General features: G+C 49.2%; 1 protein-coding gene across 29 annotated transcripts in view; it reads right to left on the minus strand.

Annotated features, from left to right (window-relative positions):
* MAP4 (microtubule associated protein 4) overlaps nucleotides 1-23,012 on the minus strand; it is a 1,807,860-nt gene that overhangs the window by 744,326 nt on the left and 1,040,522 nt on the right. For all 29 annotated transcript variants that reach the window (XM_086941043.1, XM_086941031.1, XM_086941029.1 and 26 more), the window contains one exon: nucleotides 4,691-4,840. In XM_086941043.1, the coding sequence (XP_086797169.1) occupies nucleotides 4,691-4,840 (150 nt within the window). The remainder of the gene's footprint in view (nucleotides 1-4,690; nucleotides 4,841-23,012) is intronic.

A 23,012-nucleotide genomic window follows, 5' to 3' on the forward strand; every position in this document is an offset into this window, starting at 1 on the left:
ATCGAGTGCTGCCTGAGCTTGCGCGCCACCAGCGGTATCAGAGGTGCTGGGGGAAAAGCGTACGCAAATCTGCCTGACCAGTTCATCCACATCGCATTGCCCTGTGATTGGGGGTGTGGGAATCTGGCGGCGAAGCTTTGGCATTTTGCGTTCTCCTTTGTGGCGAACAGGTCTATCTCTGGATGACCCCACCTTTGGAAGTACGGTTGGAGAACTGATGGATGTATCTCCCACTCGTGCATCTGATGGCTGTGCCTGCTGAGCAGATCCGCCATTTGATTGTCCTTGCCCGGGAGATGCTCTGCCATGAGGAAGATGTTCCTCTGAATGGCCCACTTCCACATGCTCTGAGCCAGATGAGACAGCTGTGGAGAGTGTGTGCCTCCCTGCTTCTGAATGTAGTACATGGCCGTCATGTTGTCCGTCCGTATCAACACGACTTTGTTGCACAGATGTACTTTGAACGCCTTCAAGGCCATGAAGATTGCCATCAGTTCCAACACATTGATGTGCATCTTCCTTTGCTGTAGTGTCCATAGTCCCTGCACAGTGTAATGGAGTACATGCGCTCCCCATCCCTGGAGAGAGGCGTCCGTCGTCAGGATAATCTGTGGGACAGGCTCTTGGAATGGTCGGCCCTTGCAAAGGTTTTGTGGATTCCACCAATGCAGAGAGTTGTATGCCCGACCGCTCACCAACACTAGGTCTGTCAGTTGCCCATGAGCCTGAGTCCACTGACGTGCAAGGCACTCCTGAAGCGGACGCATATGAAGTCTCACGTGCGGGACAATGGAGATGCAGGAGGCCATCATGCCTATCAACTGCATGAACACCTTCGCTGGAAGCGGGTGCTGGGGTCTGAATCGTTGGATCAGCGCCTGGATACTGGCGATTCTCACTGAATTCGGCTGCGCAGTGGCTGCCAGAGTGTCTATTGTCGCGCCCAGATACTGTCGTACGTGGGCGGGCTGGAGATGGGACTTTGGGTAGTTCAGAGAGAATCCCAGATCGTGCAGGAGATGAATGGTGCGTGACACGTGGTCGACGCACTGCTGTTCTGTCCTTGCTTGAATGAGCCAGTCGTCCAAGTAGGGAAAGACGTGGACGTGCTGGCGACGGAGATGCGCTGCCACAGTCGCTAGGCACTTGGTAAACACTCTCGGTGCCGTGGTGACCCCGAACGGCAGAACCCTGAACTGGTAATGCTGGTCTAAGATCGTGAATCTGAGATACTTCCTGTGGGAAGGATGCAGGGGGATATGAAAATAGGCATCTTTCAGATCCAGCGTAGCCAGGAAGTCCCCCTGTTGAAGCAGGGGAAGCACCTGCTGCAACGTGAGCATATGGAAGTGCTCCGAGAGGATGTACCAGTTCAGGGGCCTGAGGTCCAGGATCGGCCTGAGGGATCCGTCCTTCTTGGGAATCAGAAAATACAGGGAGTAAACCCCTGTTCCCCGCTCTTGTAATGGAACGAGCTCTATCGCCCCTTTTTGCAGCATGAATAGAACTTCTTGCTGCAACAAGGTCAAGTGCTCGCCTGACATAGGACGGCTCCTTGGGGGTATGTCCGGTGGAATGGACGTAAGCTCTAGACAGTACCCGTACTGGATAATAGACCTCACCCACCTGTCCGTGGTGATGGACTTCCACGCCGGCAGGAACTGCTGGAGTCTCCCCCCGACCGGTGTTGTATGGTCGGGGGGCAGTGACAAGACGTCACTGTTTGTTGGTGGCGGTGGACCTGGAGCTATTGTTGCCACGTCCCCTGCCCTTGACATTATTGCCTCTGTAACCACCTCTATTCTTGTTGTTATGCGAGGCTTGGGTGTTACTTTTGTAATATTGTGTGGACTGGGATGCCTGTCCCCTTGAGGTGCCTCTGGAGTTTGAGCGGCGAAAGGAACCACTCCGAAACTGCTGACTTTGTAAAGCCCCCATTGACTTGGCAGTTTCCGTATCTTTTTTCATTTTTTCCAGTGTGGCATCCACCTCAGGGCCAAACAGGTGGTCAGGATTCACTGTTTGATTCAGTATCGTAGTTTGGATGTCGGGTTTGAACCCCGAAATTCTAAGCCAGGCATGGCGTCTAAGCAACACACTGGTATTGATAGCCCTGGAGGCTGTGTCTGCCACATCCAGTGCACATTTGATGGATGCATTCGTAATGAGTTTACCCTCCTGAATCAGCATCTCCCCTGCCTCCTTGTATTGGTCAGGCAAGTGTTGCAGTATGGCCTCTAAGGTGTCATAATGGGCCCTATCATAACGTGCAAGCAAGGCTTGGGTGTTAGATATTCTCCAGATATTAGCTGCCTGTGCAGCAATGCGTTTGCCTGAGGCCTCAAAGATCTTGGACTCTTTGTCTGGGGGAGGAGCGTCACCAGTAGTTTGAGAGTTCGCCCTCTTCCGAGCGTTGGAAACAACCAAGGAGTCCAATGGCAAGTGTCCCTTGATATATGTAGGATCCGTGGGCGCTGCCTTATATTTCCTGTCGATGCGAGGGTTGACCACACGCGCTCGGGTCGGCTCCTTGAAAACCTCCGTTGCATGTTTAAGCACCCCCTTAAGCATCAGTAGCGTTTTGACTGACTTTTCGGCCACCGAGAAGGTGTCGAATAAGAAGTCCACATCCACGGGGTCCGAGTGCAGCTCGACGTCGTGGTTAGCAGCAGCTCTCTCTATCAGAGCATTGAAGGCCGTCGAGTCCTCAGTCGGGGACGTCTTGGCCGCAAAAAGTTGAGTGTCCTGACCCGACTGCGGGTCCTCCGTGTCGCCTCCGGCGGACCACGGAACGTGCTCCTCCTCCGGATCCGAGTAAGCCGGATAGTCGTACTCGGCATCTTCCTCGTCCGCACCCGCTGCGGCGAAATGCGTCGGCGAGTGTCCTAGGGTTTGTGGGGACACAGGTTCCACCAAAGCCGAAGAGTCCTCAGAGTCCCTTTTGTTTTTGAGAGGGATCTTAAAATGTTCCAACGCCGGCTCCGTCGTGATCTTCCTTTTGAGGAGCGACAGTTTTCCGGTGTTGGCGTCGATGGTTACCTCACGACGTTCCTCTTCAGCAAGCGGTTGGAGTCGAAGCTTCGACACCACCAAGGCAGCTTTCGGTGCCAAAACCTCCTTCGAGGGTCCACTCTGCTTCGGCGCGAAGGCCTTCGGCGCCGACTTGGGAGGAAAGGTGAAACGGATAGGCGTTTGCTCCTTCGCAGGCTTAGGCGTGAGCTTTGGCGCCACAGTGCCCGACGCGGGAACCACACTGTCCTTTCGAATCCGCTGCAGGGATTCCGCCACCTTCTTCGTCAAGGCCGGAGAGGGCTTGACCGGCTCGAGCGACTTCTCAGCATCGAGAGCCCGATCACCCGCATGCGCCTTCTTCGGGGCCGACGCCCCATGGCTATGCGCGTCGTCGCCCTGACGCTTCTTCGGAGCCGACTTCGGGTCCACAACCCCTTTCGGAGCCGACTTCGGGTCCACAACCCCTTTCGGAGCCGACGCAGCCGCGTCGGACGATTTCGCCTTCGGCACCGACCCCGAGGGCTTCGGGTCGGCCATCTTGGCGTGGCTCTTCGAGTCGGCCATTTTGGTTTTCTTGGAAGTTGACGCCTCCAGAACCTTCTTCACCAGCGCAACTTTCACTTTCGGTTCCGCACCCGAGGGTGCGTGACCAGTTGGCTTCACTTTCGTTTTCTTCGACGTAAGTGATGGTTCATAAATGTCCGTGACCGGGCCCGGAGGCGGGGACGTAGGACTCATAGTTAGATCTTGGGTAAGGCCCGAAGGCGATCCCTCGACCTGGGTCGTATGAAGGGTAGTAACCCCCGAGTCTGGTTGGGGATGCTCCTCCTCCGAGCTATCACCCATCGTGGCAAAAGCCTGATCGTCGTTCCCTACCTCGTCGGTGACTTCGTCAAAGTTCTCCGCACCCTCGTCGTAGGTTTCCCCCTCGGATGCGGGATTAGAGTCTGAACCTTGCACGTCGTTTTCTCCCTCGACAGATTCCTGGAAAATGTCATCTGGTGGGGGCGCCGTAGCCGATAACTTTGCCTGGAGCCTATTGGCCCGACGAATCTTTAAAGTCTTCTTGCTCCGGAACTTCGAACACGCCATGCAGGTGTCTTCGCGGTGATCCGGTGACAAGCAGGTATTGCACACAGGGTGCACGTCGAGGTGTGAATATTTAGAGTTACACACCGGGCACTTCTTAAACGGAGTTCGCTCCATAGCAAGAGTGTAGTGTAGGCCCGTCCGCGCCGAAAGCACGTGGAAGGGCAGCAAGAGATCGGAGCTGAGAGTCTGAAAGAAACCCGTACGCAACTATACCGACGCCCAGCCTAAAGACCTTTTGGTCTCGAGTCGAAGTTGAACAACTATTGGTTCCGACAGAGGGAACCGAAACACATCCGAACCCAATGGCGGAAAAAAACAATCTGGGGATGGAGGCGATGCCCATGCGCACTGTAGTCCAGGGGAGGAGCCACCTATCTCGTGATACTTCGAAGACTCTTCCAGGACAACAATGTGCAATCATCCGGACCCAACACTAGGTGGCGATCTATGCACAGATATGAATTCAGCAGCCCACATGCCTCGAACCAATGGGAATAGCAATAACTGTTACAGCAGTACGCCTTGGCATCAGATACTGTAGAACTCTTCAGCAGCTGACAGTCAGTCCTGTAACATTTATGCTTACCTGCAGGAGCTACATGAGGATCCAAGTTCGGTCCAAGGTAAGGACTGTCCTCTTGCAACCCCACTGACGACGGGCTGCTGAATGCTTTGGGGGATGATGCTTCCGACAGGATTTCTCGTTGGTCATGCATCAGTGCTGGTGTCGAAGACTCTGCGGTTCGGCAAAAAATTATTTTAATTTTAGTGGCAAACAAAAATCATGTTTGCATAGGACTTAACATTTCTGTGTACTTTTATTAAATACGTTATGGCATAACAGACTCAGAGGAAATACAGTGAGGACATATAGGTACACATTATACACCAAATGGTGTGCAGGATCGGCTCAAGAGTAAGATCAATTATACATCTCATTTGATACTTTTGGAACTGTTATTTTGAGCGAGAATACAGCAAAGAGACTAGTGGGTGGATGAGGAGCATCTGGATAATATGTTGTAAAGGTGAATCATATACCGCACAGGTATAAAGTTTGTAAAAGTAGAGAGTTTAGAGTTTGTTTGAGTGAACAATATGCAAGAGGTAATTACCTCAGATAGAAAGAACAAGCATTGGCAATGCCAATAGGTCTCGCATGTACAAGAGTCAGAGCTACTGGCGTTGTAAATGACAGTGCCTTTTACCCTTGTGTTTTTTATTTTGGAGGGAGTGGATGTATATTGTGTGGAGTGGGATTATGTTGGTTGGATAGGAATTGTTGTGGAATGGAGTGGAGTGGAGTGGATTTGTGCAGTGGAATTATGTGGCATGGTCGATAGATGGGGTGAGAGCCGCACAGAATAAATAGACAGGAAGACAGAGAGGGATAGGTAGTTTTTGCTAGAAGTGCAGGATGAACTCCAGACTAGCAGAAAGAGTGTGCGAGAAAGAGAGTGAGTTAGTATGAAAAGAGCAATAGAATAGAAAGAATGATACTCAAAAGGGTGACAAAGAAAGATAAACAAGAGAGAAAGAATAAGAAATTGTGTGTGCGTGTATATGTTCTTGGGAGAGAAGGACAGAAGAAGCTAGAGTAAGAATGAGTGAAAATGTGAGAGGGGAACAGATAGCGCATGTTAGAATGACAGTGCCAACAGGAGACATTTAAAGAATTAGAGGATGAGTACCTGTGTGAGTGAATGTTCGAGAAAGAGAGAAGGCAGAAGAATAGAGGCGGAGAGAAAAAACGAGCAGCAGAGAGGAAAAGAAAAGCTGAGAGGGAAAATGGTGAGAGGAAGAGTGAAAGAGAAATAGAGGAAGAAAGGGCGACAGAGCGTGCGAAACAGAGAGAAATATATAGAAAAGGTGAAATTGAAGGAAAATACATGGAAACCAGGGTGAAAAAGCAAAGAGTGAAGGGGAAAAATTGAAAACTGACAAAATGTGAGTGGTTGGTTGTTAAAGAAAAAAGAGAACACTTGAGAACTAAAAGGTAAGGTAATGTTAGAAATAAAAAGTAGAAAGAGAAGAAAGATGGAAGATATGAAAGAGATAACCTTAAGGGGGTCACAGACATTAGCCAAATAAAAAACTAAGACAGAGATAGAAGACGGCGGTCAATTAAGAGGGGGCAATAAACGAGAGGCAGAGAGAGATGAAGGAATAAGAGCAGAGATAGAAGACAGGAAAAAGAAAAAAGTGTGCGAGAGAGGATAAGATGGAGAGAAACAGGAGGAGGAGAGAGGGAATGAGAAGGACGAGAGAGAAGGAAGCGGAAGGCGAGAGTTTGTTAGGAAGACAGAAAGAGGAAAGGAAACGGGGAAGAGAAAAATGGATAGGAATTAGAGAGGGAGCAGAGGAACAACGGCACGCAACAATTGCTTGTGGTTCCGAGGTTCCAGAGAGTAAGGATGGGTGGCCGCTCGTTTAGCGTCGCAGCGGCCAAACTCTGGAACTCCCTGCCACTCCCTTTGAGAAGTCAAAGGGACTACTTCCCGTTTAGGAAAGCCCTAAAAACGCATCTATTCACTAGGGATATCTGAGCAGTGGAAGTGTTGTTGACCGGATCTCAAGCGCCAGGATGCCCTTGGGGCGACAGGACCGCGCTATATAAGTACACCTACAATACAATACAATACAATGAAACTTATAACAGAAGCATAACACAAAACTTTCTTTTGGTCCGGTCTAGGTCTTTAATGACTCACTTGACCAATTTGAACGAGTTAAATGTTGGTGTTTTCCGCAAACAAATTAGAAATAGTCGTTTCTTTAAAATAAATATGTAGTTCTTTCCTCTAAGCACAAATTCACCTCTGTACTAGTGTTCTTTTGCTGAAGCTCCGAAATGGGTAAAACCAAAACAATATACATGGCACATAAATAATGGTTGAAAACACTGACTTCCTTTTTTTCCACTGTCGAAAATGTGGCTTCATCGGAGAATGTTTTCTGTTTTTCACACATGCGTGGCCGCTTATTGTGGCCAATATGCAGAAATATATAAAACAACGTAAAGGTACTAACTACATACCAAAATTGGCAGTTCCACAAATTGGAAATCCGACTGGATAGATATGAATAATTTTGTTAGCCAATTAAGTAAATGATGTTTCGGGAGCAAGAACCTTAAAATACCTTAACAGACTGTTCTGAAAAATCATGAGGAAGGTGTCATGTTTTTGTTATCCCAATGAAGCACAGGGTAAAAAACCCAACCCTCCTGTGATGAATTATTGTGCATGTTTAGTGCTGATAATGTATGAGAATAAAAACTGGAGATGAATTATTCCTTCCTGTTATTTCAAGTTATCACCTACCGTTCTGGTACACTAAAGGCACACTTCTAGAACATGTCATCCATGCCCACCTAGCTCACACTGCTAACAAGGAATTAGCTATTGGCAAAGTACACAATTCTACATAAATCAACTGACAACAAAACCGTGAGATCGCCCCTGTGCATGTTACCGTCGCAGGGTTTTATCACATGCATCGAGATAGCACTCATTAATGCTGAACTGTGAAATAGCCCCACTGTCACGTGACATAGCCGCATACTTTCAGCCAATACTGACTTTCTGGCTAACAGGACTTTCCATGCTTGGTTTTTGAGCGCATGCTTAGCATTTAAAAAGAAGGAGTAAGAACTCTAGAATGTGCCTTATGGTGTAGGTTAAAAAGCCCAAACATGCAGAAGAGAGAGTCCCACGGGGTTACCAGTAGTATGTCTGCTCCAAACCAGTGGTTCTTAACCTGTGGTCAGGGGACCTCTGGAGGTCCACGAAGCCTAAGCAGGCTTAACGGATATTAATGAACACATTAATAAAGTTTATATAACTAAAAAGCTAAATTTACAATTAACATTTTTTAAAATGTTCTGTAACTGAGAAGTAATTTGAAATCGGAGGCTATATATATTAAGTGTGCATCCTCAGATTAATTTGTGGGAGCAGTGCAAGTGCATCAAACAGAATATAGTATGGCGTATGAATGGCCTCAGTTTAATTTATGAACACTGCGACCTTCCTATTAAAATGTTTATGTTTTTATATTTGCTTGTGAATTAAATAAAGTATTTCATAATTTGTGTATGTGTTTGATGAACGCTGGTTTGTTTCTATATTGTTTGTTTGGTCATGTCCTTCAAATCATTGAAAATGCTTAAGCTGGGGTTCTCGGCTTCCAGGAATGACTCAGTGGGAGCATCTGGAATTCCAATACTGATTCAGTGAGAGTCCACTGGTAGTAGTAATGATTAAGTGTGGGGTTCTCAGAAGTTCAAAGGTTAAGAAACACTGCACTAAATATAAGAGGCAATTAAAGGTGCCACGTGAGGTGAAGGAACTTGACAGGGAGGGCAACTCAGTCCAGCACACTGAACAACAAGTTTAAGCACCTTTAAATAACAAGCATTGGCATTGCCAATAAGTCTTGCCTTTGGGACCTTAAAAGTGTTTAGCCATGCAGCACACTTACAGCTAACAACTGCCCTGCAAGCATCCAACATGGATTGAGAGATAAGGTGCCCGCTGCAGCCTACTTGCAAACTCCAGTGCAGGGGAAGCAACCAACAACAGGTGAGTAGTTGCACGGAGCCGGCGTCATGCAGTCACAAAAGTATTTGTTGAAGCACTACGCTCATCTCAGATTCTTCTTAAATTTAAAGTGAAAGTGGCACCGTGTATAAATAAATAAAGGTCCTCGCTTGAAGTCAAAGCAGCACTGTTCTTAAATAAAACAGCGTGACATGCTGCATTTGATTGAGCAACGAAAATCTGCCAAGTATATCACAAAACAAAGACGACCGGCTAACTTATTTATCAAAAAAGATAAAGCGGATGATGTAGCTGATATAGCGCACTTTGAACATTTTAATATAATGTCTAAAATGTGCAATGTGGCGCCCATGAACCGACCACCGGGCTGGTACCGGAGCGGAGGTAAAGCAAACAAGCACGGCCACGCTAATTAGAACCAGATGGCCCCTGCGCTCCCCTGCTGGCTCCAGAGTGCAAAACGCTCTGAGAGTAAACACTTCCAAAAAAGCTGGGACAGCCACACGCCTTTGGCCAATTGAGTGCTAAAGCCAGACACAAAGGCCAATAGCGTCTGAGCACAACACGCACAAGCTTGCACAAAATCTGAAGTGATTCCAAGAGGTCGATTTCCTAGAGCAGCGCATGCAGACTGCGCTAGGCTCGACTTAAAAAAAAGATTATATTGAAAGTGCAGGAACATATCTTTTTTTCACACAGTCCGCTCCTGCTGGGCTCCAGACCTCCTATTCGGCCTGGGATTTCGAGCATGGAGCCAGACCAAGAGACCCGCAAAAAAAAGGAGAAAGAAGCCTGAGAAATGCAGGGAAACAGTAGCAAAGGGAGAAAGCAGAGATGAGAAAGAACCAGGAAGGGTGAGAGAAAGACAAAACGTTTAAGGTGTTAGAAGAAAAGGGGGGGGGGGGAGGTAGAATCCAGACTGTGTGCCCTTGGTGATAGGCAGCCCAGGCAACGGACTCCAAGAAAAATAGTTTGGCCCGAACACGTTTTGCAGAGAGCACTGGCCATTCTTTCTATGAAGAGCAGATGCCCTGGCTGAAGGTAGGTGGAAAGGTTTTCAGTAATGTTTTTAAGAAGTCTCACAAACTCACTCCCCGTTTTGCACCTCTAACAACTGCAAAAAAGATAAAGATGCAGGAAGCTACCTAGGAGAATAGTTTGTTAACGTGAGTGGTGATAATTAGCAGCTGACAGGATAAGCTGCCCTAGCCTAGCCTGTCTTTGCACCCACCTTCAGTTCATGTATTTCTGGAAATGACAAATCCACAGATTTACGAAGGAAGTGATAAATTTGGTGAACAATTCGTGGTTTGAATTTTCTCCACTAGACAGTTCCTGCAGTATAGGAAACTCACTGGCGGACACTACTAAGGATTTAGCACACCCTTCAGAAATGGAGGCATTTTCCTTACACACAACGGCAAAAACAGGCTTTTTACTTGGCATCCACCATTGCAAGTAATGTGGCACATCACCTTATAAGATCACCAGCTCGGCCCTGCGCAAGCACATGTACCGTGAGCTCAGTTCACACCTCACAGACAAAAAAATAAGGGGCCGCATATCACCGGTGGTAAACAGAGGGCACCTCAAGCGTGTAATCAACCCATCAGACAGCATGCTGGGCCTTTTGTCCTAATCAACCACTTAATCTGCGTTAAAGCGAATACAGGCTGGAAGGGCAGGAAAGCCTCAGGACAACAGACACAGGATACTTACCAAGCCAACATTTTTACACAAGGCACTCTCAGAATACCAGTTGGAAGTCACTGCCCCTTCTGGTCTGGCCTGCAGCAAAATAAAGGCTGCTTAAAAGGTGGCTGTATTCAAGATATGCACTACAGAAGAGGGCTTAGTCATGACGTTAATTAGGTCATCGCATATGCCACTGCCATCTTAAATTGGGGCAATATTCATTAAAAATCAGAACAGTAGTGATTTTCTCTACGCGTCGGCAGGCTTAACTGTAAATCAGTATAAATAGTTGTGGTCATGGTGAGGCTGCAGTTAAAGCAGGAAACCTCGGAAAACAACCTCTAACATTGGACCTCAGCCTTTGAATGCATAGCAAATGTAACCAGAGGAGAACATTATTTACAGCCCTGTTTACAGAAACAGACCTGGAGAGACTGAAAGTATCTGTGCTCTGGTCAACTGCTCTTAGAGAAAGGGAGAAGTAGTGCCTTACAGATGCTACAATGGGACAAGTGGAAGGGTACATGTACTGAGGGACTGCTCTGTGGGAGCAAACAACTGATGAAAAGGAGGGACAAAGAGGAAGGATTGACCATTAGCCAGGAAGATTATTTTAAAGGACACTGAAATAAGCAAATAGAAAGCAAGGGGAATGGCTTTAAGCCCAACAGAAGTATATACTAAAGTATATACAGAGTCTCGAAAATGCGACCTAAAAGTATATACAAGAGGTCTCGAATGCTCGATCTAAAAACGATATAGGCAAGGGGCATGAGCAGGGGGCTAGGTTTCTACTAGTGAGCAGGAGAAGAAGTTCATGTGATCTGAAGGAGAGGCTGTTTCAGAGTTTGAGAAGAGAGTCTTGGATGAAGCGGTCTAGTATTTTCCGTAGTCTCAGAAATTCTGGGGTTCCCAGGGAGATTGCCTTGAGAAATGTGTTCACTTTGTGATGTAGGTGACCCCAGCACACCAGGAGTGAAAGGATATATGGTTGGATGATGGCCATTTGAGAAGGATGATTTTGACAGCAGTGGTGGGTAACGAGAGATCTAATAAGGCAATATACGTTTCTGTAAGAACTAAATAGGTAGGGGAAACAAACCATTGGGCCCAAGATTTGGGTTGGTAAGTCTAGTTTAATTCCAATTTTGCAGAGGTTGTTAAGGTAATTTTAGAGTATGGATTAAATAGTTGCCATCTAAATAATATGAGCTATAAGTCTCTGAATTTCCAACATTTAATTGTGTATCAGTTTTAGATTTGATAGTCTACCCGATGTCCAATGCAGCAAGTGCATTGAGAAGCTTTTAGACAGAGTGAGGGAGGAATATCTTTGTTAGATAGGACTCTGATACATATATTGGTCCAGATCTCGAACGGTGGGGGATTCCTACCAATATTAGTGAACAGCTTTATAAATTTAGTCTGCATAGGTATGAGAAATTTGACTTTATGGGAGTTAACTATCTTGTAAATTTTCAAAGCAGATTGTCCTGATATTAACTATAACTATAATTGTCTTTTTTCACGCAAAAATGTTGATAAAATGATGCCTTGAGCACATATGAAAATCAAATTGAGTTTCCTTGTTCTTTGATGGATAATGCTGTATAGATATCCTGTATACTTGTCCAAAAATAATACCGGTTGGGATATTGTTTGTTGCATATATTTCTCTACCCCCAATCCCAACAAGGTTGAAGGGTTTGCACTCCTGTTCTTTATGTATATCAACTCCAGCATCCTCCTGAGAGCGGCAGATCCAAGAGACTCTGCAGAGTCCCACAAGCAAGAGGTGGCCCTAGCCAACACACAAAGTGTTAAGGGCCCGCAGGGCTGCACTGGTCGAAGCGAACATATTGCGCCCCCAAGAGTCCAGCCAGCGGGCCTCCCATGATGGTGAAGACAACAGCGGCAGCAGGGACGGAGAGCCAGTCCACAAAAGGGGACTCGAAGACGAGGGGTGGAGGGAAAGACACACCGGGTCACGCGGTGCTGGAAGGTGCCGGTGTAGGAGGTGTTGGGGCACCGGATCCCCTGTGGCGCCCCAAGTCCCCGTCGGGGAAGAATGGAGCGAACCCTTAAAGGGAAGCAGCAGCTTCCTCCCACCAGAGCCCTGGTGGAGAACTTCCAGAAGATGATCTGCTGGGAAATGTGCAGCCGGATCACCCATGCACAAAATACCGACAGCCATGGAAACAGCGCGAGCGAAGGCCACACCCGCCTCCGTTGGGCCCGCGGTGGGGAAAGTAGCTCCTCCATAGGCGGCGGCTGTAAACTAAGGCACTGTCTCCTAAGCCCATCGGAGTGGGGACGGGCCAGGTTCGGAAAGGAGAAAGAGTGACCAAGGAGTGGGGCACCTGTGTCTTCTACAGCGAAAACCGCTGCAACAGCGAGGAGCCATCCTTTGGTGACGTCAGGGAAAACGCTGCAACGTGGCGGCCTGTCTCTGGCGAGGGTGACACCAGCAGGCACCCAACCTCCGAGGAAGAGGGGGCGGCAGAAGAAAAGTCAACGAACCAGCGCCTATCCAGTGCCGTAGAGTCCACAACCTGAGGCAGGATGTCAGTCGTCCAGCTCCAAAGAAGACGCCGGGCAGGTCTCCTCCACATCACATGGCACAGGAGACCGGGGCTGGGCGGGAGCCGAGGCGGCTAAGGGACGGCTCTGACTCTACCTCCGATGAGGCAGCCGCCTGCATGGAGGGATGAGAGGGACCCGGGGGAGTGACAAGGAGTCCCCCACCAGCCTCGACATTGGCCCCTCTCGTTGGGCGAGAGGGGCCAATGTCAACTCGACCTCCGACTACCTCAGACAAGGCAGCTGCCTGCGTGGAGGGACGAGAAGGGCCCGGAGAGGGACGCAGGGTCCCCTGCCAACCTCGACCCATGATGGGACGAGGGGGGTCCGCCGACCACTATGGCACCGCCAGGGCCAGCAGCCGCCATCACCTCGGCCTCAGACAAGACCACTGCCTGTCCATAGGGTCGAGAGGTGCTCAGGGATGCGACCTGAGCCCCGGCGACCTCCCGCAACACCACAGGGACTCCCGCGGGAGATTGCGGCGAAGCAAAGGCGCTGTGGTCCGAAGGACTGCACCCAGACAGCCGCACATCCTATAACCCTGGAACCGAGCCGATCGGCGCCGGGGCCGCCGCCGCAGAGGGCCCACACAACGCAAGGGATCCGCCGATGTCCCAGGTGGGGAAGGAGGAGGAGGAGAAGGCAGTGAGACCTGCAAAGCAGCCGCATATGTCTCCATCGATGCCCCCTCACCGGGAAACGGTGGATTGGGGGACGATACGCGGGGCCGCATCACCCGCGGAGAGCCCATGCCCCCAACAGGCAGGAAACCAGCCCTCAGGGACAAACTGCGACACTTACCAACAAAGGAGCAACACTCTTGCGGCTTAGGAGAAGGATGAGGACGACGACGGCTGTTTCGAAAACCTTCAGCAGAAGCTGATCGAGGTGACGTAGCCGATCTGGACATGCGAGCCAAGAGCAGTTTCATCCGGCACTCCCGCCGAGACTTCAGCTGCAACTGTTGGCAGGCCTCGTAAACAGAGGAGCCGTGATCTTCCCCAAACACCACACACATGCAGATGAGGAGAGGGTCCGTTGCCGACATCAGACGTCCACAAGACGAGCACGTCAAAGCCCGAAGGCATCCACACACTGTTCCCACAAACACGCACAATAGCGAAAGGGAAAGACCTAAACAGGCCTGGAGCACATACCGGATCCGCGTTGCACGCGGAAAAGAAAAAAACTGACGTAGGCGCGCCGGGGTAGGACTTATGTGACCTCACTGACGTCACGTATGCGGACGCCGCCTGGGCGGAGTCGAATGATGCTGGCGCGCAGGGATGCTGGGCAAAAGATTTCCGAATCCAGTCTCATGCCTGGGGATAATTCTATATTAAGGAATCTGCGGCTAGTAGTCTCTATCAGATACAATTCAGCTGTGCGGGGAGGATGGGTGGGTCGGCAAGGAATCTGTAGCTAGATAATGTCTCTACCAGATAAGGCGTTAAGTTACTTGTTCATCTGATAGGAGACATCTAGCAGCAGATTCCTTACCTTTGAATAGATACCCAAGCAATACCATTCCAGGAGGAGGGACTGCAGAAAGGTTTAGACCAGAAAATCCAGCAAAACAGAGCAACCGAACAGGCCTTCTCTGTGAACCTGGGAATCCAGGCAGTAGTGTCTGGCGAATGTGTGCAGTGAAGCCCACGTGGCTGCTTGGCAGATATCAGAAACAGGAACACCACACTGAAGAGCCATGGTGGCCGCTTTTGCCCTTCAGGAGAATCTTTTTTCGCTAAGGCATTACAGATATTTATACAGAGTATAACCCAGCGGTATATAGCACTCTTTTGGACAGCACGATCTTTATTTGCACCCACCTATCCTATAAAGAGTTAATCATCCACCCAGGACTCTGGTTGGATAAAGGTAGAACGAGAACGCTCTTTTTAGGTCCAGACGATAGAGACGCTCCTCCTCCTTGGAAGGGGGGGGGGTGCATAGAAGGTGGGTAGAGGTACCGACTGCCCCATATAAAAGGGTGTAACCACCTTAGGCAGCAAAGATGACCTTGTGCAGAAAACCACTTTGTCCAGAAAGATTGTCAAGTAAGGAGGCTGTGAGGACCGTGCCTGCAGTTCGCTTACCCTACTGGCAGATTTTATTGCCACCTAAAAAGTGGTTTTGATGGTGAGCAGCCCTGCCAAGAAAAGTATAAACAGAAGCACTTCAGATAAAGGAGCAGATAGGTGGTGTAGGAGAGTAGGGTCTGCAATCCTATGATCACCCCAGATTTTTGCTTTTTGCTTCACTGGTTTACGACTTTCCCTGGCTGTGGGCCTGCTAATCAGACCCACAGCCTAGCTGTTCTCTCTCTAAATTGACACACATGTACCTTAGGTGCATTTACCAATTGGTACTGGGCCACCTTATCAGTCCCTGTACAGTATACCTTAGGTATCCAGGGCATAGGTGTACCCAGGGCCTACCAGGGGCTGCAGCATGTATTATGAAAAAACAACAAGTGATGGACCGAATGTGGATCAATGTCACACATTCCCCCAGTCAAAAGATCTGGGCCCAAATCCATCGTTTTTTTGCACTCCACACCACCCTGGGTTAGACAATGGCGATATGCAAATCAGCTCTGACCCTGTTGCCCCATGGGAACAGTCCAGTCCGAACTACAAAAGCCATGTCCTTCCCAGAACGGAATCAAGCATCCGAGGACCGGACCGGTTTCGAGGTAACACCTCTCATCAGCCCGGCTAGCTTGACTCCAAGTGGTGTGGAGTGCCTGGGACCCACGTCTGGGCATCCCCAGCGCACTTAGGGCGGCAATTGCAAAAACAACAAGTGATGGACCGAATGTGGATCAATGTCACACATTCCCCCAGTCAAAAGAGCTGGGCCCAAATCCATCGTTTTTTTGCACTCCACACCACCCTGGGTTAGACAATGGCGATATACCTATATCTAACCCTAAAATGGACACATGTATTCCTATCAGTCACTCCTATGGCAGTCCTTAACAATCCTGAAGGCAGAGTGCTTGGAATTATGTGAGATGGTGCTCTGGCATGAGCTGAGCCCGTTTGCAGCTTGCGGAACCAAGTCCTAATAGCTGTTCCATGATAACGCGTACCATATACTCTTAAGTGCATTATAATCCTCGCGGTTATTTGCCAACTTTGGTATCGCTTTATCAAAACATGTCGAGTAAGGTGTCATACGAATTGGAATACTAACCCCTCGCCAATTCTGGCGACGGGGTTAGCATTCCACCCTTCTAGAGGGACACGACATGTATGTAACTGTGAACCCCGGTTAAAGCTAACTCGAGCCTCAGCATCACAAAATGGATGCTGCCACCACAGACACAAGTCTGACCTCCTGCTGCTGGGAGTCCTTCCAGCGAGGAGAGCTTGAACAAAGGGTTTCCTGTCAGGGGCGGGGCTAGCACCATCCCAGACAGGGTTTTGTGTATCCCAGGTAGGCAGGGCTGAGAGGAAGGGGACTGCAAGTGGCACCCCGGTGCTCACTGTGCATATGCCGGCTTAAACCAGTTCCAGGGGCACACCAGCCCCTGAGCTGGGGAAAGTCCGGACAAGGAAGAGGGGTGTAACCACCCCCTTCCTGGTCCCACCCATGGGCAGGACCTAGTCGCGTGCCAGCCCCTTTTTTTAGAATAAAGGTAGGAGCGGGCCCCCCCTTCCCAAATCAGATAATTCTGAATCTTGACTACTTTCCACGAAAGGACTCTTGACTATTTCTGAAGACTCTCCCTTGTGGCTAAGGAGTAGCCACCCTGCACCCGCAGGCACCATCTAAGCATCGCACCGGATCAAGGCTGCCCAGCTCGACGAGACCCGGATTCCCTGGCATCTCTGACCTCTACCTGCATCATCAGCCCAGCTGAGATTCGTGGGTGTGACGAGACCTGAAGGGACCGGCCATCTTCAAAACTGCACGACGCTTAACCAGCACGACCGCCGAGGGATCCTCGAGTGAGTGCTTTGGGGTTTGAGAAGCCCTAACCCTGAGCAGCTCCAGCACCGCAGTCCAGCCCCCCCCAGCATCCACGAGATCTGCGTGGGGCCCTTCTGCTCTTTGCTGCTCACCGCGTTGTCCGGTCACTTGCCTGCTGGCTAGTGGCCCTCCTGACGACGCACCACGACGATTACACCGCTGGTCTGGTTGCTCCAGACTGGCCCTAGCTCCCCTCCAAAAGAGGAGCACCCCGGACCCTCCTGGTCCACTCCAGACGCCATCTTGACTCCACCGCGTGGGCTTGACTTTGCCAAGGTTTGTTGCCCCAATCCTGGGTCCAGCATCGCCGACAGCAGATACCTTCGTGGGACAGCTCGCACCTCCAGCCTGGTCGCCGACAACGTCTCCTGGTCCGAGGGACAGCAGAGTCCAGCGTCGCCCACTCACCTGGTCGAGGTGACTTCATCCGGTGCCATCCTGGTGCCCACCTAATCACTGGCTAGTGATTAAGAACTGAGTCCCCTCTGCTTTCAGGTCGTCTCCATCATCGATTCAGGCTTGGATCACTCCGAACATCTTCACTGGTCGCCTGCCAGCAACAACTTCTTTCAGGCTCCATAGACTACAAAGAGGATTCCCGACGTCTTTTGAACCCTATGCAGCCGCAGCCCCTGGGCTAGGTAACCTGAGCATTTCGGTGCTCCAACGTAGGTTCACTATCTAAGTGTCCAGATCCTCTTTCGTTTTCAGTCTATCTAGTCGGATTCATCCGATAACAGTAACTTTACGAATACTAGCATCCATAGACTTTGTCCCGCATCCCGCGTGAGAGTGCACACTCTGCACCCGATCTCCCTAGGCCTCCTGCTCCTAACCTGAGGGTTCAGTAGTGTAGTCCTAGCGATCCTGAAGCCTCTGGATCTTGTTACTTACCTGCTAGTATTTCGCATTCCACTTTTAGTATATATGGTTTTTCGAGTCCCTCGGGCATTTGTGTAAATTGTGCAACTTAAAGTATTTTCGTAAGAGTTTTGTTGTGTGCTTAGCTCCCTGACTCATAAAGAGTTCAGGGTAGACTTGTTATAAATAAATATCCTTTTATTTTAATAACTTGTGTGGTGTCCTTTCACTTGGTGTTCAAGGGGTATATGTGATGGTATAACAGCTTGCTTAACACGCCCTCTAGAGTTTAGCCTAAAGACTGCTCTTGTCCATGCTACTAGGATAGCTGGTCTATAAGGTTGACTTACAACCAATCATCAATAAGGGTCGTTTGGTATGATACACAGTGATCACTAGAATAGTGAGCACTATATATCAGGCCAACTTCTCACAGGTGGTCAATAGACAGGTCTGTTTAATATTTACAAAAGGTGTTATATCAGCAGGCATTTACTGATTTTGTGGAGGGATGCCTGGCTGCCAAAATAACCTCACAGACTTCAGGAGGGAGGTTGAAAGCTGTCAACTGTCGCTGCTCAATCTCCAAGCAAGGAGGTGGAGAGTCGACAGGTTCGGGCGGAGAACCCTTCCCTGCTGTTGCGACAGAAGATTCTCCAGAAAGGGCAACCTGATCGTAAGATCGATGCTCATGTCCAGAAGTTCGGGATACCAAGGGGGAGGGGTTTGACCTTGAACCACTCACGGTCTGTTAGCCACCACTGCAGGTCTCTCTTGCAGTGCCCTCTGAAATCTGAATCAAATCGGTGAGATTTCCTCAATGCTGTGCCCATTGGAACTTCTTGTCCCACTGCAAAGCCCGCATCTGCCACCGTGCATGGGTCACTAGTAGGATGCAGTAGGCCATGAGGCTCAACACCCTAAGAGTAATTCTCACCGAAATCCAGGAAAGAGGCCGAAACATGGGTATCATAGCCTGAATAGGGAGGATAGGCCCGAAACTGCACAGTGTCCAGAACCGCTCCAATGAAAGGCAGCATCTGAGAGGGGGTCTGGTGTAACTTCGGCACGTTGAAAGTGAACCCCAGCGAATGCAGGAGGCTCCCCGTAGTCTGGAGGTGGGAGACAACTGTATGGGGCGAGCCTGCTTTCAACAAACAGTCATCGACATAGGGGAGACTAGAACCCCTGATCTCTGCAGATGGGCTGCGACCACTGACATCCCTTTTCTTAACACCCAAGGGGTGTTGGTGAGGCCGAAGAGGAGCACTGTAAATGGAAAGTGCTCGTGGCCCAACGTAGCGACGATGGGCAGGCAGGATGGGGATATGAAAATGTGTGTCCTGCAAGTCCAAAATTACCATTTTCCTGGGATTCAAAGCAGACAGGACCTGAGCAAGGGTGAGCATCTTGCACTTCTCCTTTTTGAGGAAGTAGTTGAAGGCTCTGAGGTCTAGAATAGAACGAAGGCCTCCGTCTTTCTTTGGGACAAGAAAGTAGTGGGAACCCTCTCTATTGCTATCTTGGCCAAGAGATTCTTTACTTCCTCGCAGAGTAGGACAAGGCGATCCTCCGTAAGCCGATCGTATACTGGAGGCATGGATGAAGGGGTAATCTTGAAGGGAAGGAAGTAACCCCTTCGGACTATCTGTAACACCCACCTACCCGACGTGATTGCATGCCAGTAGTGGAGATGATGGCATATTCTGCCACCAACTGGCTGTTGATGATCCTAGAGGATCTGACTAGGAAGGTTTTACGGTGGAGGAGGGGGTTGTCGCCTGGCTCAAACTCTGGCCCCCCCGACCTGCAGGGTCAGGGTGAACTGCGTTCACGGCGCTGCAGAGGCTACTGATCTTGTGGGGCCCTCTGGCTGGAAAAGGGTTGGTAGCCTCTTCCGTAACCACAATAGGAGTGATAAACAGATGCCGGCCGGGACGCTGTGGTGAGGCCCAAGCCAGGCGTGCTCAGCCAGGTATGGCAATGGACGGCCACCCTTGTGGAAAACGCTCTGCCCAGCAAGTCAGTCTTGTCCAACCACAACTGATGGAAAACTTTGCTGCGTCTCTTCCGTCGGAAATAGCTTGGGAGAGTAGAGCACAGTCCTCTTCCGAGACCCCGGGAGGGTTTACCTGCTTTTACTCAGACCATGTGACAAACCTGGGCCAGAGGTCAAATGTCATCCACCATCATAGACAGTAGACCAAACCCACTCAGTTGGTTGCCCTCAATTTCCATCCCTGAAGATGTAGACTGTTAAGTTTGAGTGTAACACAATGACTTTCTGCTGGGACAGTAGATCCTTCAGAATAGGAGGGACAGAAGCACAAGCACATAACTAGCAGTTTGGAGTTTCAGACCCTCCTGGTTCCATCCCTTTCATAAAGTTCTGCATGAATCAGCAGAGGAAGAAAAGCAACTAGGAAGTGGGAATCCCATCAAAAGCAGAAAGACACCTAGAGACCACTAAACATGAAGCTCTTTGTATGCGAGAAGCTGGGAACATTTTCTACGGTAGTGAATAGGTCTACTGAGGTTACCCTGTGCCACACCTGATCAGCAAGATGACATCTGACTCACAATAATGCTGATGCTACAGTACAATGTGCTGGTCATGGACATTAGGCACCTGGGTCTGCATGCCCTTGATTGAAGGAAGGAAGACCTTTAGGGCTTCTCAGATGGCTCACATCTGAGAAGCCCTGAAGGACAAAACTGCTCTAACCGGGACCAGAGACGTCTGATCTCTCATCCATGTGCCCTCCCCAGTCCAAAGGTAACACATCTGTCACTACACTGAGCTCTGAAGGGGACAAGGAGAACAGCTGCAGCACATCCGACTGAGTTGGAAAGTGCTGCTGATGTTTTTTTAACGTGGGGATTGGGATAAACAAAATGCTCTAGCTTTACAGTCTGAGAAGGAAATGTAAAGTGACAGCCTTGACTAGGAAGTCTGTATGAAGTGATTTTTTGTAACAACAAAAACCAAAAAATTACTGAAAACTAACTGCGTACATTTAACAGTTAGGAAAGTAAAAAAAAATGCCCCTTTGTGAAATTCTAAAGTGTGATGGAAGCAAAGAGTTTAATCGGATAAAAACAAATATATCAGAACACTTTACTTGGTGATATACAATATTCACTAAAACTCAATTTCCACACATCATTTACGTGCAGTATAGTTTTATCACTAAAACTTTGTGTGTGCAAATGTATTGCCCATTTCGGTGCAAAATGTGCAGTCTCTAACTGACAGTATGCTATCACACAATGCTTTAGTTACAATAAAAAATTGCCCGACTCATGTCAATTGAAGCTAGGTGTGTCGCAAAGTTTTGTGGTTTTAAAAAGTAGGTTGTGGTTCTGAAAAGTTTTGGAATTGCTGCCCTAGAGGGTTTATGGCCTCATTCCACCAGGGACAAAGCTGCTACCACTGCGTTAGCATGCGGAGTGCTAGTCTTGGATATCTATCAGGCAGTCAAGTGGACTTTGGTGCACGCGTTCATTAAGCACTAGTGCCTTGAGAGTTAGGTCGGCGAGAAGGGCATTTTGCTCACTTGGCCTTGCAGGACTTATTTGTGTGAGCCAGTTCACACAAGAATTTCCTTGAGGTACTGCTATGGTATCTTTTCACAAAATGAGGAATCTGCTGTTAGAAGTATTCATCAAAAGGACAAGTTACTTGGCTTCAGTAAATATCTTTGCAAAGTACACTCGGTCTAACCCCAGATTCCCCACAAGTCCGCCCACCTCTAGAAACCCCAGGGCATTGGAAGCCATAACTGAAATGACAATTGTATGAAAGTAGGATCTGCTTCCATGGCTACCACCTCTTTTTGCTTGTGTTCTTCTATTTTAAGACTAGTATGACTGGGATCTTGCTAATCAGGACCCCAGTCCCTGTGCTTCCTCCCTAAATTTGACAGTGGTAAGTACTTTGGTACCTTCCCAATTGGTTACTGGTGCACCCATGTAAGTCCCTAGTAAATGGTAGTAAGGTACCCAGGACATAGGTACACCAGGGGTCTCCCATGGGCTGCAGAATGTGTTATGCCACTCATGAGAGACCACTCAAACTGTGATTGAAGTCTTGCCATTGCAGCCTTTGTAAGCTGCTGCTAACACCACTTACAACAGATATAAGTTTACTTATATCTAAGGTCACTGCACTTAACTATATGTCACCCCTGAGGCAGGCCTTCCAATTCTGAAGGCAGGGTGTTAGGTTAGGAGTGTGAGGGTGCCCTGCATGAGCAGGACACCACCAACAAACCCTGGAATGGATTCTCTAGGCTTTTTTTAAGTGCGGTCAGCCATGCATCATTACAAGATGGCTAACTATATACTGGCTATGCCGAACCTGGGCATGTTTGGTATCAAACATGTTGAAATCCTACCTCAACACAGCTACGGGTGTTGGAGAAATAATTCCATGCACTGGGGGCTCATCCGGAACGCCCCCAGTATTCCAGGAAAAAGCCCCCCAGGATCTGCCAGCAAGCTAGTGCTGCTGCCGACCTCAGACACAATTCTACCCTCCTGCTGCTGAGCTGAGCTCGAACAGGGAAAGGTAGAACTATAGGTTTGCTGTCACAGAGAAGTGTGACCTCCTCCTATTCAGGACTTAGTTTATTGGACTTGGGTGGGGGCGCTTGGTAGTGTCACCATACCGCTTTGAAGGGCACATTTGGTGCCCTCCTTGAATACTCCAGGTTGAGCCGGTTCAGGGAGTTCTTGGCTCCCGCTCTAGGACGAAACTGGTCAAAGTACATGAGTAACCTCCCCTCTGTCAAGCCCCTCCTCTGGGAGGGACCCATGAATTGTTTAAACTCTTACCCTAGGGTACTTAGGGGCTTACCTGTGGGAGGCTCTCGAGATTCGTCATGGGACAAGATTCAAACGTGAAACCACTACAACTTTGACCATCTGGGCACCTTAGCCTGGAACTAAGGCTGCACCAAGGAAGACTCATGCTGCTCCTGGTCTCGCTTTTCTGCCAGTCTTCTTCGTCGTCTTTGCCTGTGCTTCATTCAGGCTCCGCTCCAGGCCTGTGGGCATCCAGGACACCCGAAGGAAACTCCCTTGGAGTGAAGGAGTCACTCCCCTGCATCTGCAGGCACCGTAATGAAGCTGACTAGTCTGCTGCCCACCGCATCCTCTGCAATGTTGGCCTGCATCTTTGGTGAGCTGCTTGAGGTCCTCTTGTGATCACTGTGCCTTTGGGTCGTC

Source organism: Lissotriton vulgaris, chromosome 10 (assembly GCF_964263255.1).
Source record: "Lissotriton vulgaris chromosome 10, aLisVul1.2, whole genome shotgun sequence".
Classification (NCBI taxonomy): domain Eukaryota; kingdom Metazoa; phylum Chordata; class Amphibia; order Caudata; family Salamandridae; genus Lissotriton; species Lissotriton vulgaris.